The 18,671-nt window shown below is 38.3% G+C and overlaps 2 protein-coding genes across 4 annotated transcripts in view; both read left to right on the plus strand.

Annotated features, from left to right (window-relative positions):
* LOC141772554 (serine/threonine-protein phosphatase 4 regulatory subunit 2-like) overlaps window positions 1-18,671 on the plus strand; it is a 146,785-nt gene that overhangs the window by 73,905 nt on the left and 54,209 nt on the right. The gene's annotated exons all lie outside the window — the stretch shown is intronic.
* The window catches only part of LOC141772547 (microphthalmia-associated transcription factor-like), a 38,178-nt gene that overhangs the window by 6,404 nt on the left and 13,103 nt on the right, over window positions 1-18,671 (plus strand). For 2 of the 3 annotated variants that reach the window (XM_074643631.1, XM_074643632.1), the window contains exon 2: window positions 10,605-10,845. In XM_074643631.1, coding sequence (XP_074499732.1) covers window positions 10,605-10,845 — 241 coding nt within the window. The remainder of the gene's footprint in view (window positions 1-10,604; window positions 10,846-18,671) is intronic. The other variant, XM_074643633.1, reaches the window with a different exon arrangement.

Raw genomic sequence — 18,671 nt, forward strand, 5'->3', positions numbered from 1 at the left:
CTCAAAAGCAGAAAATCCTCACATTTGAGAAGCTGAGACCATTAATTCATCGCTTTAGCTCTAAAATGATGTGACTATGAGTACAATGACCCATTGCTTTCTGCGAGCTTCTGTGAGAGCCTGCAGCCTTGCACGTCCTCCACTGCTCAGCATTTAGAAAAATAAAGATATCAGTCAACAACTCTCTAACAACCAGCTGAAGTTTTAAACCCAGTTACAATTCTAATTTGAGAGCCATAGTGTGATCTATTTATTAAGATCTGGTCAAATGAGGAAATTTAAAGAGTTTGGGTGCATTTTGAAAGATGAACATATATACAATTTTTGTTTTTTTAACTAACCTTGTGGAAATTACGAAAGAATCAAACTTACCAGACGTAGAACTGGGAATAAGTAGTCCGGCCTAGAGTTGATCTCCAGTCCTCACATCTCACAGGATCCCTTTTTTCTTCACATGGATGAGGAACCATTTTAAATAAAGAGCTGAATGCATTTTCCCATCTCCCTTGTAGGCAGCCATGAATCTCATATAACTCCTCTGTTTACCTCCAAAAGCATGTTTCCTTCTCCCTGCCCCAAACAATTCTCTTCCCTTTGTTCTCCACGCCACGCCCCTTCACACCTGTGAGCAACAGACCACCTGACCAGAGTTAGCCACTGGAAACTATACATGGCAAACAAGTAAAAGCATGGATGACAAGGATAGTTTAACCTTACCAGGGCTTTTAGTATTAAACCATCTAATTTATATACTCTTCCCCTCACAGTTGTGGTGGTCACAACTCTAAAAAACTCTTTCAGACGCACTTTAGTCATTTTCACAAAAGGTCAAGAAAATCACAATCAGTTACATGTGTTTTTTTTCATGGTTATTGTGTGTGCAAAATGGGGGCTTAAGCACATTTTTCAGATGTGAACTGTTTCCTTTACAATGTGAGGATGTGTTGGTTGTCTGTTATTGTCACATTCAAGGAAAATCAAGGAAAAATCAGCCTTAAGAGTTTTGGGAAAAAGCTGCTTTGTTGTGTTTGAACGACGTCCTTATTTGAATGAACCTGGAAACCTTATGGAAAGTGTATGAACTGTCCTTGGATGCTCTGTTTTATCCGTACTGAAGCACAGAGGGATGAGATGGGAGTATAGGAGCAAGCAAAGGGCCGTCCTACTGGAAAGGGAATTATGAAGCAGGGCACATAACGTAATTACAGAAATAAGACCCGGCAAGTTCAAGTTATCCCAACCGCTCCTGGATTCCTGGAAAGGACCTGATTATCTCTTTGGATGCTTTAACAGCTCACCCTGCTTTGTTTTGCTCTTTACCAGAGGGGCAGGTTGAGCTACTTCTCTTGGAGGAATTAAGACTTTCTCAAACTGATTTTATGCTGGGTTGGACATATCTATATTTAAAGATGTCACCTTAGGTTCTAGGAAATTGTGATAGGCATATTTTGTTTTACCATTTTCTGACATTTTATACTAATATACTAATAATTGAGAAAATAATTGGCAGATTAATCAGTGATGAAAATAATCATAAACTGCTGCCATACTTGCATCACACACTTTTGTGTCGTGTGATGTATGCACATTACATATGACTTCAAACAGATAGGGAAATATCTACATTTAGATGTGTTAAGCAATAGGATTTATTATTGTGAATCTCTTAATTATATGACTTTGTATCTATATCCTTTATACTTCATACAGATAAATAATTGTCACAAAAAACCCACCTAATTATAGATTTGTCCATGTCTGTTTGATATTATTATGAACTTCACAGTAAATTGCACTAAACAATAACGTGTTATGCAAATATGCATGGCTTCAACTGACAATATTAATATTTCATTGATTAATCTGCCAATTATTTTCTTGAGTAATTGTTTAAAATGTTGGACATTTTGTGAAAAATGTGCATTACCATTTCCTAAAGCCCAGAGTGACGTCTCCAAAATTGGTTAAAAACCCAAATATACTCAATTTATTATCACTTCAGATACATTTCTATAATTTTTTGCTTGAAATATGATTTTCTGTCAGTGAATTAATTCATTGATGGACAAATTATCTCAACTCTAGATGCAAGGCTATATTGGTTTGGCCTGTCAGCTGAAGGATGCACATGTTTTATCATTTGACACTATGCTGCGTTGGTTTATTTGGTGATGTTGACTGTGTGAAACTGTGTATTTAACTAGTCTCACTTACTATATGTAAATACAGAGCTTGTACTCAGAGTAGTTTACTCGGTTCAACTATTGTACCTCGCTGTAGTTGTTTGTACTGTTATTTTCTTCCCTCTCTCTCACCTCCCCCTGGCTGCAAAGCCTACATAATTGACGGTTTAGACTTGACACCTGCATACAGATGCTTCCCATTATCACTGATTTGCTTGCTAGTATCTCCTGGGGGGTGATGCCAGCTGCAGCACGCGGGGGTGTTGTGATCAGCAGGGGAGTGCGAGCGGATCAATGTGCTGTCATGTAGGGTCGTAATCACCGAGCTGTGTTCCAGCTGAGAGGTTGTGTAGTGTAGTCAGCCGGGAGGGCCTGATCCACTCTGCACCTGCAGACTGGTAGAGACGAGCAAAAGGAGTAGCGCAGCTTGTTGCAGGACGGTGTTTTAGCAGTGTGCCATTTCTTGGCTACAGTCTAACATGAGATTGGTTTGTCCTTTCTCATTGTTTTTACACTGCATTCCCTTCATAGCTATGTGATATTCACAAGTTATTGTGTATTGCCACTTTTTTCCCCCCACAGTACACAATTACAGAATGATATGTGAGTGAAATTGCACTGAGCTAAGAGATGAAAGAGCAGCCCCCTGGTGGGAGAGCAGTTAAGGGCTTAAATGGCGTTTTATGTCTGGATTTCAGGGGTTGTTATTTATATAATTTGGGGTATTTTTTTCTGAGATATGTAAAACTAATTTGAAGATATTTAAATCAATCACAGTGTGCTGTTCAAGTTTTTATACCGTTATATTTATACTTTGTATATCACCATGTATTATGCTAAAAGTAAGCATGCGTGTGTGTAAGTGAGGTACTCACACTCAAATCCTCACATTTGAGAGGCTGGAACCAGCAAATGTTTGGCTTTTTTTGCTTAAAAAATGACTAAGCAGTAAATCAGTAAGTAAATCAGTAAGTAAATTCATGAAACGACTAATTGTTGCAGCTCTACTGGACACAAGATGTCTCATACTTCACTGAAAAGTCCATCCCCAGTCAGTGTATGTATACTGGAGGCTTCAAGTTTCCACCAAAATAGTTTTGAATTTTCATTTTTTTATTTTATTTTAGTTTTGACTTTTCAAGTTCAGTTCAGTTTTCAGAGCGTGTCTGATAGTTTTAGTTTACTTTCAGTTTTTCAGAAAGGATTAGTTTTAGTTTTTATGTATTTAGTTAATTCATGCCATCTCCTTTTTTTAGGTAGTGAATATCTTATAGCTAAAAAAAACTAAAACTGAAATGAATTTACGTTCATTTTAATTTTATTTTCAATAGTTCTTAACCAGGAAATATAATTTTAATTTAGTTTTAGTTTTTTTCTTAAAGGATTTTGTTTTTATTTAGTTTCAGTTTATTAAAAATATTTTTCACTGCTTATTTTTATTTTAGTTTTAGTTTTAGTTTACTAAAATAACCCTGGTTTCCACTAAATAGTTGAGATGGCACAAATCATGCATGTACGTAGGTTAAGGTGAGCACAGAGAAACTTTCCCCCTTCCGCAGATAAGTGTAAAAACAGCCCTCTAGCATCAACATCTGCACAAACATCATTCTGCACAGTGAAGCAAAACACATTTTTGAGAGGAGCTGAACTTTAAGCTAATTTAAAAACAATTGTATTATCTGAGAAATGCATCACAAAGGTGAAAACAGCGCTGAAAAAGTTGACATTTTGGATACATGCAGTGGCTAAAAGTTGTCTGCAGGCCTTCCACTGAACGGTGACGACACATGTCTCCAAATGAAACAGTATCTGTGTGGTTTTCAAGCAGCGTGTTGATGGGCAGTGTGTTTACAGTGGGAGCATGCCTTGTCCTCTGCTGTTGCACTGGACGGGGCTGGTCCTCTGCCTGGGACTCTGTGTGGCGATTGGAGATTTCAGGCCGGGCCCCGGAGCCTCCCCCCTCTGACACACTTTCAGCGCTGCGCCACCAGCATGACTTTCATTGCTCTCCAAGGGCGGGTGGTGCACCTTCAGGAAAAAACAAACAAATATGGAGGCCGTAGGAGTGCAAGTGTACAGACCCTGCTCATTTGACCGTTTGTGAGTATGGTGCCTCGGCATGCTGGCGTGTGTTAAGGCAGGATTTTGGAGTGTTTTGGTGTGTGTACAATGCTATTATGTACACATGAAGGACATGCACAGAGCTATGTGTGGGAAGTATATACAATCACAGCTTTAGCACGGTTCTCCTTGTGTGTTTTGTGTCAAATAGTTTGGGCTTAAACTGGTTCTGGTTAATAGTCAACATCATAATTAGTTGTTTGTCAAACAAGCATAGACTTGATTAAAGTTGGTTATTGATTTTTAATACCTATAATGATTTTGTGCGACAAATAATACTCACCCTTTTTGAGTGCCCACAAAAGGAGTTTGAAGATGTTTGTAACCAGTGGGCTACCACCGGGTCTGAGAAGTGAAGCCAATGCTGAAGTGCCTTAAACTTGCATTCTTTCTAACAGCCAGCAGGGGGCGACTCCTCTGGTTGCAAAAAGAAGTCTAATTATATAGAAGTCTATGAGAAAATGACCCTACTTCTCACTTGATTTATTACCTCAGTAAACATTGTAAACATGAGTTTATGGTCTCAATCGCTAGTTTCAAGTCTTCTTCAATACAGCATGATGTTCATTTAGTAAATTATGGTCCCATTTAGAGTCAAATACACCATAAAGCAGGGTATGATTTAGGGCTACTTTCTGATTGACAGGTTCGCTACCACGGTGTTGTCCGGTCTGGGAGTTGTCCATGTTTTTGTGTCTTAGGCCCTGATCTCACTGAGACCCATCGCTCGCAAAACCATTGTTTTCCTGTGGTACGGCACGCCTGGCATGCACTCTTTTCTTGCGCCGCTTTTTCTAGTGGTTTTTAGATGGGAATAAAAGTTAAAATATTCTCAACTTTTCAACGCTCCGCACCGCTCGTCAATGTCACACTTGATCCAGGCAGCCAATCAAATCAAGCAAGAGGCGGGCTTTACTACTTTACCACTTCCTTCCTCTTGTTTTGATTCCAGTAGATGGCGTCAAAACTTGTGGGAATTCCTTAACAGCTAGCTAGCTAGTTAGCTGTTGGACTGTAGTAGAGTTGCTTAGTATGTGAGAGGGAAGGGCGAATTCATACCTCATGTCGTGATAGTTTCACTGCTGTCTTTGAGAGAAAGAGAGCGCACATTTCTGTTATTCACATTTGATAGCCAGGTTAATGAGCTGTTTAACCCGACTCATTTGGCCAAGGGGTGTTTTTGAGGCGACACGTCTCTGTCTGATCGAGGCCTTGCAGCGTTTGGTTGTACTTAGCTTCAACCTCTCATGTCACTTCTGGTTGCAAAAAACCAAGATGGCGACGGCTAAAATGCCAAACTCAAGGCTTCAAAACGGCAGTCCACAAACCAATGGGGTGACGTCATGGTGACTACGTCCACTTCTTATATACAGTATACGTTTGTAACAGTAAAATTAATAAGTTCTTAATATAATGCCATTAGTTTTTAGATAAGGATGCTGTTTTGCCATTATTGTTTATTATGCAGAGCTATTAGCTCCAGCACTAACTACAGTAATACCATCAGCAGTATTAGTGTTGCAGTGTGTCTGTTCTGCACATTAGTTTTCCTTTAACAGTTCAGTGTTTTGACTCTGATCCCACCTCTGTCGCTGCACTGAATATTGTCGCTTGCCATCTCTTCTCTCTTGATGCAGAGTTACTTAATTTCCCTGTTTGCTGTGTGTCACTAAAACCTGTATCAAAGACGCAGCAGCTCTGACTGTTTGACCAATGATGGAGGATGATGGAGTAGCATAGTGAGCAGAATCAGAGGAATCATGAGTTGGGTGGGTGGGGCTCTTCAGCACTGTACAGCCATTGTTTTTTTGTTGTTTTTTTTTCCTTTGAGATACACATAAACATGAGAGGAAGTGCACACACACACACACAAACACACACACACACACACACACACACACACACACACACACACACACACACACACAAGAGTGAAAAGGTTAAAAAGGACAAAAGAGCTTTTTATGTGTTCAGTGTTTGGCAAAAAAAGCCACCAAACAGTCGAAAAAGAAGAAACAGAAAGAGAGAAAAGTGGAGCTTTGCTTTGTAGAGAGGATTTCTGGTCATTCATGCTCACACACAAACACACACAAACACACACAAGTCAATCTGATAATCAGGAATGTATTAAAGAAAATCATGAGGTGGCTACAACTCTCAATAGATCTCCTCTATTTGGAAACAGGTTGGGATTGAATTCCAGTAATCATCCAAGTGTAGCTATTCAGACCTTTGATGGGGTTGATATTGTAAACTTTGTGACATTTAACCTGACTGGTTCGTTGACATGGCTGATTTTATCGGCTGATATTAGCTTATCACAGATATATTGATATTGATGTACAGTATGTGCTGGCTGATAACAACAAGAAATAAGAAAATTCAGAAAAAACAAAGATTAGAAAACAGTGTCGCCATTTTTGTCCACCAGAGAGTGCTGATAAGTTGATATTATAACTGTAAAATCATGTCCCGCTCAGTACATGCTACACCATACTATGAAATACTGTACAGATATACATAGTGGCCACACGATGAGTCCTAATAACTTCGGTGATCCCCTCACTTTTTCTCTAGCGCCACCAGATCATGCTTTGGTCTATGACCAACTACATCCAAAGCTAACAATATTCCCCTTAGATGTACTTTTTGTTTAGTGACAATTAGTAAATGTTAGCATGCTACCATGCTAAACTAAAATGGGGAAGGTGGTAAACATTACAACTGCTAAACATGTTGGTGCTGGTGTTAGCATTGAGCTGTGCATTATTTCACATACAGTATGTTTTAAGCTTTAATTACGGTAAATATCAGAGTTTGCCTTAAAAAAAAATCTTGTGTCTGTTGGGTTAATGTCACGATGTCTGCCTTCCCAAGCCTCACAATACTGTCATTTACTCCCTTTAAAATTTCCACTTTATTATTTATAATTATTATATTATCATTCCAAAGTCAAGGTGAAAGGAAATGTGTGAAATGACAGGTCAGGGTGCAGCTAGTAAGAACGCTCTCTTGGATTTGTTTACGTAGCTCAATTTAAATGTAGTGGATAAAACGGATGTGTGTTATATTTGCAATATATATAATTTTGCGCAGCAGTGTGGGAATCTGTATAGTCTGATTTTAAAGAGACGTTGGGGTCCATGTGGTGAAAGACAGCAGTTGTGTGTCTGTGGAGACAGAAACTGGTGTATCGTCTCTTGTGCCTGGAAGCACTACTACGCTTTCAGGTTGTTGTTTAGGTGACGGAGAAGTTGTTTTCGCTCAGATTGCCTAAGGGTAATCAGATGAGTCAATAACAAAACTATTAAAACTCAAACTGTATCAGGCATAGCCTGTCAGTGAAGTGTGTAAACATTACATTTTTATATTTTTACTACACTTTTATCCACCTTGATAAAAATAAACTTCCTCATGTTCAAACAGAGGACAGACAGATTGTTAGCGGCGGCTACTACTCAAAGACACCCTGTGGAGTTTTATCGTAAACAAACAAAAGTTGTGTTTACATTGAGTGTTTCTCACCAGAGCACATTGTGTGTATCTTTGAGGTATAACCGGCATGTTGGATGTATTTCCTTCCTCATAAAACATTTGCAAAGCCAATATTTTTGAATATTTGAAATTGTGCAGTGTTTGTATACATGTATGCTGACTTGCAGTCTTCTTCTTCTTCACTGTTTTTGTTGGTGCATTATCGCCGGCAACTCCTCATCAGCAGAATAGCGCGAAACCAAAGACAGGATGTTAATCGCGATGCCCGCATGCTTGAGCGACACAAACAAAACGAGGACCCACTTGTAAAAACTCTATAGGGTACCTTTAAGTAAAAATACACAAATATTAGCATCAAAATATATTCAAAGTAAAAGTACCTATTATTTCAGAATAATATATATTATATCATTGGATTATAATTATTGATGCATTAATGTGTAAGCATCACTTTAATGTGGCAGCTGCCTATTTTAACTAATTTATATACTGCTTGAAAACCTAATTTATATTCTGTAATAATACATCATAATTTATTTGTTGCTTGTATTTGTATAAATAAAAAGTTTTAAAAATAAATAAATAAAATAGAAAGTTTAATCAGAATCTGCAAAGTAGTTGTCAGATAAATGTAGTGGAGTAAAAACTACTTTATTTTCCTCACAATTGTAATGAAGAAGTATAAAGTATGAAATGGAAATACTCAAGTAAAGTACCTCACTGTACTTGTCCTTTGTTACATTTGACATTACAAGACACTATTTAAGACGTAATATGGTAAAGATCATAAAGCTGATCAGCATATATTCAATATTTTTAATGTCATCTGTATTTCAAAATTTTTGATTTTGAAAGAAATTGACTTTTTTTCTCAGTTTATTCTAACTAGATACGAGCAGGAGAAAGAAATGAAACTACTGTTCTCTTGAAATTCAACCACTCAAACAGTGAAGCAGATTAAAGAAAGAAAAATCAAAGGTCTGGAATGGAAATTAACAAATAAAGCTATTTTAACATTACATCCAGTGACTATTTTTAGTGGATGAAAGGAAACACAATCAGCCAAAGTCACACAGACAAATGAATTATTATGCATATAAACACTGATTCTATGTACTGGGTGAAGTACAAAGAAACTTGACCAAAAACAAGTTTGAGATCTAAACTGCTGCAGTACTTTCAGAGTCGTTGTTCTGCTGTAATTCAGCCATTAAATCTACTTATCAATTGATTTATCCAGGATCAATAATCTGTTTATCAACATCAGCATTATCTATGTTAAAGTCCTTGGTGTAATCTTGTAGATAATGATCTGATAATGTGGCTTCATCATGTTATACCTTAGTTTACAGTAGTATTGCTCTTGTGCAGGGTTCAGTGGGTGTGGTATCAGACAATGAGATTATATGCAGCGCTGGGGGGAGAATTATGGTATGTTGAGGGCTCAACACCCAGTGAATACGCTGCAGACCGAAGCTGTGTTTGACTCCGCTGGCTAATTAGTGCGATTACTGCACAGCTGGATTGGCCAGACGTTTTACTGAGTTTTGTCAAAGGGATCACTCACTCGATGAAGGCTTCGTCCCGACCACTTCTGCTTCAGCAGAGTCGCTCTATTTTAGGAGTGCAGGGCTCTGTCTGGGGAGTCGCCGTCTAAATTTAAGAGAGTGGGAAAACTGAAGCAACCTTTTTATGAGAAGAACTGTTCCTCTTTTCTGCTGAGTTTAATTCTGCTAATATAAAGCGAGTGTTCAGCTGGAAGCTTGTTGCTCTCCAAAATCATCCGAATCAGACGGTTCAGCTGTTTGAAATTTGACGCTAAAGTGGTTTAATTTGTAGTATTTGTCTTTCTAAGAAATACTGGGCTGCAACTAATTAATTTAATTCACCAATTATTTTCTTAATTATCTATGAAATGTCAAAAGACATTTAAAAAATACAGATCACAATGTCCTAGAGCCCAAAGCTACATCTTCAAACTGTTGTTTGGTCCGACTAACAGTCCAAAACCCCAAAACAATTAATTTACTTTCATAACTGACAAAGAAAAGCTATAAAAATCCTTAAATTTGAGAAGCTGGAACCTACAAATGTTTGACATTTGTGCTTTAAACATGACTAGAAGATTATATAAATAGTTGCGGATTAATTAAGAGTTGCAACGATTAAACGATCGCCAACTATTTTGATAATCGATTAATCGGTTTGAGTCATTTTATAAGGAAAAAAAAAATAATTCTCTGATTAAAGCTTCATAAATGTGAATATTTTCTGGTTTCTTTACTCCTTTATCACAGTAAACTGAATATCTTTGAGTTGTTGACAAAACAAGACATTTGAGGACGTCATCTTGGGCTTTGGGAAACACTGATCGACATTTTTCACCATATTCTGACTTTTTATAGACCAAACAACTAATCGATTATTCAAGAAAATAATCGTCAGATTAATCAACAATGAAAATAATCGTTAGTTGCAGCCCTAGATTAATTTTCTTTTCAAATTAATGGACTAGTTGTTGCAGCTCTACAGTTAAGATGTTTCTTTTGATCATTGCCCCTTCAGTCATCTTCATATTAACCTTTTATCCCATCTACTTTCCCTTCATCTTCTTCTATCGTTCCTGCTCTCTAATCTTCCTCCTCTCTCGTCTCTTTTGCTTAACCTCTCCCTCCCTGTCTGACCTCTCTCTACCCTCTCTGTTATCACTCTCTGTCTTTTCGGCTCTCTTCACCTTTCTCTCGCTATCTTCACATCTCTCGCCGTCTCTGCTCATTCATCTGGTATCTTTTCTTCCCCGTGCAGCAGCCCGACGGACCAGCACGGCTCCTCCAAGCCCCCGCTGAGCTCCTCGGCCATGACATCACGCATCCTGCTGCGGCAGCAGCTGATGCGGGAGCAGCTTCAAGAGCAGGAGCGGCGGGAACAGCAGAGACAACAGGCCTCCCAGTACCCACAAACCACAGCGGCCCAGACCCCTGCCATCAATGTCAGCGTCCCAGTCAGTTTACAGCCGACTTCCCAGGTGCCAATGGAGGTGCTCAAGGTAAAACCTTTGTTCTAGTTTGTCATGGTAGGAGAATAATATACTTTATATATGGCAAGATGTAATATTAGCATGCTGTCAAACAGTGTACATATAAAGTTTCCACCTCTGGAATTAGAGGACGCATGTGTCATGGTTGCAGTCTGAACAGTCCAGGCAGCGCCGCTGTATTTATAGATTTTATTGACTCGTGTGTGTGTGGACAGTCAGGCAATCGTGGTTTTACTATGAGTGTGTAAAAAAAAAACAAAAAAAAAACACAGGAGTGAGTGAAGTGTGTTAAAATGCGTATATGGGGATTATCTTTCCTGAGAGAATTCCTCTTTAATGCATGCTGTGCTTCCAGCCATTTGGATTTAGCCATCTTTAATCCTATTTGCTCAGCTAGATTCACATCTTTTCATAGCTTTGATTCCCTGGCAGTCCGAGGGACAGGAGACCGTGGAGATTTTCTGTACGAGTAGAGACTGTTTTGTTTGAGGGATCATTTTAACGAGGCAGTTTGGTAAGTTTGTCTTCTCTTAGAGTTAGTAGCCTTTTTTTAAAATATCAATAGAAATGTGTTTGGCTGTGTTGTGTGGCGGCGAACATGTGTATGAGAATTTATGTGTTATTTCTATTTTGTGGTCACTTCCTTACTTTTTTTTCTCGCACATTTTTCTTTAATTTAAGCGATTGATGGGATTTAAAACTTGGTGTGTGATTGTGATTTGGAAAGATTTGCACAATACAAAGATTTTAAGGATTTTTTTTGTGTGTTTCTGACAAAACAGTTTAGTGAGTCGCTTCAATTTCAGTTTTGTGTTTGTACTTTTTTTAAGTATTTTGTGATTGTGAAGGTGATGGAAATGTTTGTGGAGTTTATGCATACCTGTATAGTCTATGTATTTGCTTTTCCATGTGTTTTAGACTTCCCATATCTCTAAGAAAGACACAAATTAAGCTTTGGTTTTGTGAGAGAATTACATGTGTTGTTCCACTACATTGATTTTTTAAAGGCTGTGCTATTATAGATGAAAATATTGTGACACTTTAGGGAAATCTTTGCACAAATATATAGTTGTGTTTGTGCATTTGACTTTCCAAGATGATGATTATAACGACTTAAACTCATAAGCAGTTGTTTAGACCCCTCGATGGAAAAGAGGAGCTTTAATTATCATCAAAGTTTTAATTGTATAACCTCACATTAGGTGTTGTATAAAGTACTGCTAGGGGCCATTGAGTAATCACTGTTGAACTAAATCCATCCACAACACAGCCAGAGATTTCATGGTTACTTGCTCAGCCACACTTTCATCACCCTGGATGTGTGTGGCATGAGCCAGCAGCGACGGACAAATACAGTGTATCCATTGAAAAACACGCAGCATAAACATTACTTACTCCCCATAATCTGCAGGAGCTCTTTGAGAGGTTTAGGGCACCCCCCCACCCCCCGAACCCTCGCCCCGCGTACAATACATCAAGTTAGAGTAATTTCTCCGCTTTGGCGAGAGCTTACAGACATTCTTCATTGACTGAAGTCGTCAAATGAAAAGGCCGTTCCAGCTTGGCGCTGTTGAGCTGGGTTAACCTACTCCCCTGTCTGTGGGTAGATTAGCAGAGTCCACAAAAAGCTCAGGGGTACCAGGCAGAGCTGCTGGACCTCAAAAAGTGCAAACATTAAGCTCAGATGAGTTTATCTAAAGACTGATTGGACCCTTAATTAACCAAGTGACCTCTGACCCCCCAGGGACTAAGTAAGGGATCAGTTTAGGGATCAAGACAAAGGCGAGCACAGCCTTACCACACACCGAACGCTAATTCAGCAAAGAATGCTCGTAATTAGCCTTCATTCCTTGGCATATTTAAGAGAAGAAAAAAAAAAACACTGCTTTGAAATGTATGTAGGATAACTTCCTAAAAGGGTTAAAAAATGATTTCTTTTTCAAAGGATTTATGGTGCCATGAAAAGAACAAAGTATTCTTCAACCCTGTACAAAATGTACATTTCTTTTGGATTATAAAATCGGTGCAGCTCGTGACCAGTACGCATCAGAAAGTTTGCAAAAGATGCCACACTTTGTCTCATTTCGGTTGATTTGTGAGCTAATGCAACAGGACATTTGACAGAAAATGCACATTTTGTAATCTTAAAGGACCAGTGTGCAACAATTAGGGGATCTATTGGCAAAATGGAATATTAACAGGTATGTTTTCTTTAGTGTATAATCACCTTATAGGAACCGTCGTGTTTTTTGTTACCTTAGAATGAGCCGTTTACACCGATCAGCCATAATATTAAGACCACTGAGTGAATAACATTGATTATCTTGTTACAATGCTACCTGGCAGTCGGTGGGATATATTAGGCAGTAAGTGAACATTTTGAACTTTGAACTTTGTGTTGGAAGCAGAAAAAATGGTCAAGCGTAAGGATTGTGTTGTGAAATTGTGATGGCTAGACGACTGGGTCAGAGCATCTACAAAACTGCAGCTCTTGTGGGATGTTCCCGGTCTACAATGGTCAGGACCTACCAAAAGTGGTCCAAGGAAGGAAAACCGGGGAACCAGCGAAGGCTGGCCCGTGTTGTCCGATCCAATAGAAGAGCTACTGTAGCTCAAATTGCTGAAAAAGTTAATGCTGGTTCCGATAGAAAGGTGTCAGAACACACAGTGCATCGCAGTTCACCACTCACTTCCCACACACACTCTATGCACTGTCTCTGCTCCAAATGGCTCCAGAGAAGGCCATACACGTTTTCGCGTCGGCCATCGTAGCTCTCCAACACGCCTGGCACACAGGAGAGACTTCAGTTGGTTGTAATCTCCTCACCTCAGAGCTAGATACCGCCAGATCCTACAACCTGGACCTATAAATCTAAAACAAACTTTTTATTTGGTAAAACACTGGTGTAAAAATATGTAGTGTGTATTGTGCAGTGTAATCATTTCATGAAATAAAACCTTACGTGCATTGTTGTCTACAATATTGCTTAATAAATTTAGTCACTGTTATTTAAAGGGGTGGGAATCACTAGAGGCCCCACGATACAATATCATCACGATACGATATCATCACGATACGATATTATCACGATACGATATCATCACGATACGATATTATCACGATACGATATCATCACGATACGATATCATCACGATACGATATTATCACGATACGATATCATCACGATACGATATTATCACGATACGATATCATCACGATACGATATCATCACGATACGATATTATCACGATACAATATCATCACGATACGATATTATCACGATACGATATTATCACGATACGATATCATCACGATACGATATTATCACGATACGATATTATCACGATACTTAAGTCACAATACGATCTTGTTGCGATTTTAGGATTTCTTAGGATTTCTAGATTCATATGATGTCAGTACTTTCACTCTTCTTTAAGACTGAGCCCGCTACAACCTCTGAAAGACAGAATATCACACTTGGATATCGCAAGACGTCCATGTGTCAGTACAATATTCCCACGCACACATTTCGCGATACTATGCCGTATAGATTTTTTCCCCTACCCCTAGCAATTTATTATTAGCCTTCTAAATGTTACAGCTGTGCATTATGAGTGTTTAAAACAGCAAACCACACAGTCAAGACATATTTTCTAAGGTTTTAACATCTACCATTGAAGGACACCAGGTTTGCGTTCCGTGGGTAATTTGCATAACAGCATGACAAAACATCAGAGGTGCAGGTGACCACAGGTTGCACTGATGTAGCTGCTTCACATTAGCATCACAGTTGTTGTCTGCAAGTTTCACAGAGCACGTTAGCAGCTTAACTGTGAGACAAAGTGGCCTATTCTTCTAGGCTGCAGAGCAAATGGGGGCATTCTTGTTAATGTATCCTGGTAGGCCCATCATGGAATGCCCAAAGCATGCAAGTCATAAAATAAAACACAGATCAGTGTTTGTCAGCTTTCACCCTGCGTCCTCTCTCAGTACAGCGGGGCGCTTTGTGTGCGTTTCTGCGGAGTGTTTTCGGACTCTTTGAGGGTTGATGTTGCCGATGCCCTCGGCGCTGTCGCAGGCTAAAAAACGAGCTGATAAACAACAAGCTGGCTTGTTTGCTGTGGTTGCAGTTGCCGTTAGTTAGCAGTTGACGTCACGTTTCCAAACTGTGTATTTTGGGAAAGAGTACATTAAGTGAAGTTGGGCGAAGGAAAGTTCAAGTCCCGCTGGCGCTAAGATCTCTCTATAATCCATTGTTCAGCTCATTGGCTCTTAACCAAGCTGACAAACTGAATGATTAGCATTATTACAGATGTATCGCAGTGTATCTCAGACTTAAACCAAGGCTTATTATATGCACACCACCGTGTTTAGACTCCTTATGCATACTTTATATACTGTGACAACTTTGTAAACACACCAAGAAACGGATCCTCCTCCCAGGTCTTTAAAAACAGATATTTTTTCACCCTCAGACCAGTTCATCCTGACAAAAGTTACAGCATACTGATGGTCCATCCTGAGGTCTGTGACCCCCAGGGGGCTCGAATGAATTATCTGTGATAATTTAGGAAATCCCTCCGGACAAAAACATTCTGAAAAAATAACAATTGCACATGAACGTAAAGATAAAACTAACTGCCTCAGCTAGTTAAAGCTGGGGTTGGTAATCCTAAGAAACTATCAAGGGTACACTGAATTTGATTAATTATCCAACTGAAAAACCGAGCCCAGTGGTGCCAACTCTTTTCCAATAAAAGTAGCTAGCAGCAGCAGCAGCTCCAAAAGTCACTAAATATAGCGAGAAAATTGCCAATTCAGAAACACTGGCAGCCTGTCGCTTCAGGCCTCCGTGCACGCAGGAAGGCTGAATGAAATGATTGGACGGATTTATTACAGTCCGGTGACAGCCACAGATACCGTTTTTTCTTTTTTTTTTGTCAGCGCATTTGATTTATTGATGGCTGTTGGGATTTAAAGAGAATTTCAACAAATATATCAAAAAACATTTTTTGAAGAAGTTCAAACTTTAGCTTTAAGTAAATATAAGAGGTCTACTGTAGGCTGCGATTTACTATATCAATGACATACAGATTTTAGGGCTTTTATATTTTCATAATTGATTGATCTGCTTATTATTTTCTAAACAAATTGATTAATCATTTGGTCTTTATAGATTTAGAAAATAAAGGAAAATGTGCACCCAAGTTGATGCAATTCAGCTTGTTTTGTTCGACCAACTGTCCAAAACCCAAAGCTATTCAGTCCATATGCGATAAAGAAAAGCAGCAAATCCTCACATTTGAGAAGCTGAAACCAGCAAAGAAACATGCTTGAATGATGAATCCATTTAGGGCTGTAACCCACAATTCCCTTCATCGATGAATCTGCTGATTGTTCTCTGGATTTAGCGAATAATCGCTCAGTCTGTAAAATGTTAGATAATTGTGAAAAATGCCCTTCATGATTTCCTAAGCCTTGACTTAAATGATTAATTGATAAAATAGAGTAGCATTTTCATTTTCCATCAGTAGACAAATCGTTTGATTAATAATTTTAGACATAAACATAACTTCTGCAGTGAGGAAATCATAAAGAGAAGACTTTACAGACTGACACTGTTGCATCTACTGAAATACTAGTTTCATATAGTCATACTGGGGACACCTGTAATGTCCTTAATGACCTGGTTGTTTCTAATCTCAGTGAGAGACGGAGAGAAAGATGGTTGTACGGGGCTCCTGCAGTAATCCTTTATACATCGGGGTTGTTTCTATTTTTAGACAGTAACAGCTATCAGTTCTGTGGATGTGTGAACTTCTCTGTAAGTGCACGTGAACATACCGAGAGAGAGATACAGGGTCATTGGGTCCTTGTAACAAAAATCTTGCTGTAGGCAACATGAATGCATATAGCAGAAGTATCCAACCTGGTGGTCCTAAAATAAATCTGAAGAGTCATAAGGTGATTAACAGGATGTGGAAGTAGGAAAAAGCATACTTTAATATTTGTATATACTACACAATACTACTAATTGCCCTTGTCTGCGTGTTTGCAGGATAAATAACAAAAGTTGCCGTTGCTCTGGTCACTGTTTTTCTGCTACAGCAGCTGCTATAAAATAGCAATTGTTCCCACACAGAGAAGGGCAGCAGACTCAGTGGGAACACCTCAAGTGTTGGCGGGAACCAACCGATGAGACGGACAGGATTAACTATTTTCTTATGTACATTTTCCTGCAAGCTAAATATTAAATTTCAATATTATGACAGTAGCTGACTGACCGCTAATTAAAAGATGCCACTTAGACTGAAGGAAAGAAAGCTTTTGTTGGAAAAAATAAATGAAATGACATTCAAAACATTTCTATTTTAACACTATTATTATTATTATTATTATTATATTATATTATTTTTAAAAAGCCTCCGGTGGACAGGTGCTATAAATTAGCATTACTCTACAAATACTAAACACAGTGCATCTCGTCCTTGTGCATACATGTATGTTACAATTCTAATGCTACTGTGATGTCCATATCAAATAAAATAAAATAAACTATTAACACACAATTCAACCACATAATATATGCATATTGTTTTTGGTATTCACTCTAGACTTGAAGTTCAACAGCACTTTACTTTTTCAAATATCCTTATTCAACATGAATCATTTCAAAGCCCTTATTCAATCTATTTAAGTTGGACTTTCAATTGGCTTTCAACAAAATATTGAAATTATTATTTCATTTTTATTTCATTTTATTATTAAATAAAAAATGACAAAAATTCACTCCGTCCAGCTTCTCAAATGTGAATATTTGCTGCTTTTCTTTGTCTTCTTTGATATTAATCCTAATTTACAGTATGTGGGGGTTGGACTGTGGGTCGAACAAAACAAGCAATTTAAATGTCAACTTTTCTGACATTTTATGGACCAGATGATTAATCAATTAATCGAAAAGATAATCAACAGATTAATGAAAAAAATCAACAGACCTAAAACACAGAGATATAAGAGAGAGAAATGAAAATGAAAATTGTGAAAAAAGTAGGGATGCACCGATCTGAATTTTTCAATTAATAAGCTGTATTTCTCACTTTGAAAGTGACTGGGATCATTCTTTTATGTGCAAGGCAACATCACGCTTGACTTCAACATTGATTTCAAAATTTAAACAGAAATAAAAAATCACAGTCTATAATGTTTATAGTATATCAACTTAGAATTGAATTGAATAGATCAGCCCCATTGTCACCGATACCCGATCCAACTATTTGAGTCAGTAAATCAGTATCGGTGTACACCTAACAAAAAATGATGCTAAAAATACGTTACGATTTATTAGACTCAGAGTATTGTGCCAACTTGTGTATCAGAATCAGTGGGTCTATAGTAATAGTTAACTAGTAGTCATGGTTTGTTTAGCCATTGTTTACGCATGTGAGTGCAAACAACCTGAACCGCTCATTCATGGCTTAAGTATTATCCATCTGGATTAGGTTTCTAAATACTCATTACAAGCATTCAGTCTATTTTCAGGATCAACGTCATTGTGTGCTCCGTAATGTATAAAGCGTATCATTTTGGATAAAGTAATGCCTGCGTGCCGGATGGTGATGACTGTGGATTTGCAGAGGAGTTGATTTATTGTTGATGATCTGACAACGATGGAAACGCTCCTCAAGACATAATCATGAGTAACGACACCACAGTTGAGTTAAACACCATAATGAGAGCAAAGTAAAGACTGACAGACTGTAGTGACTGACATTAATGAATGTCATTGTTTTGCCCTTTAGCCCAAAGCGTGACGCGGCTCTTCTCAATGAGTTAA

Source organism: Sebastes fasciatus, chromosome 8 (assembly GCF_043250625.1).
Source record: "Sebastes fasciatus isolate fSebFas1 chromosome 8, fSebFas1.pri, whole genome shotgun sequence".
Lineage (NCBI taxonomy): Eukaryota > Metazoa > Chordata > Actinopteri > Perciformes > Sebastidae > Sebastes > Sebastes fasciatus.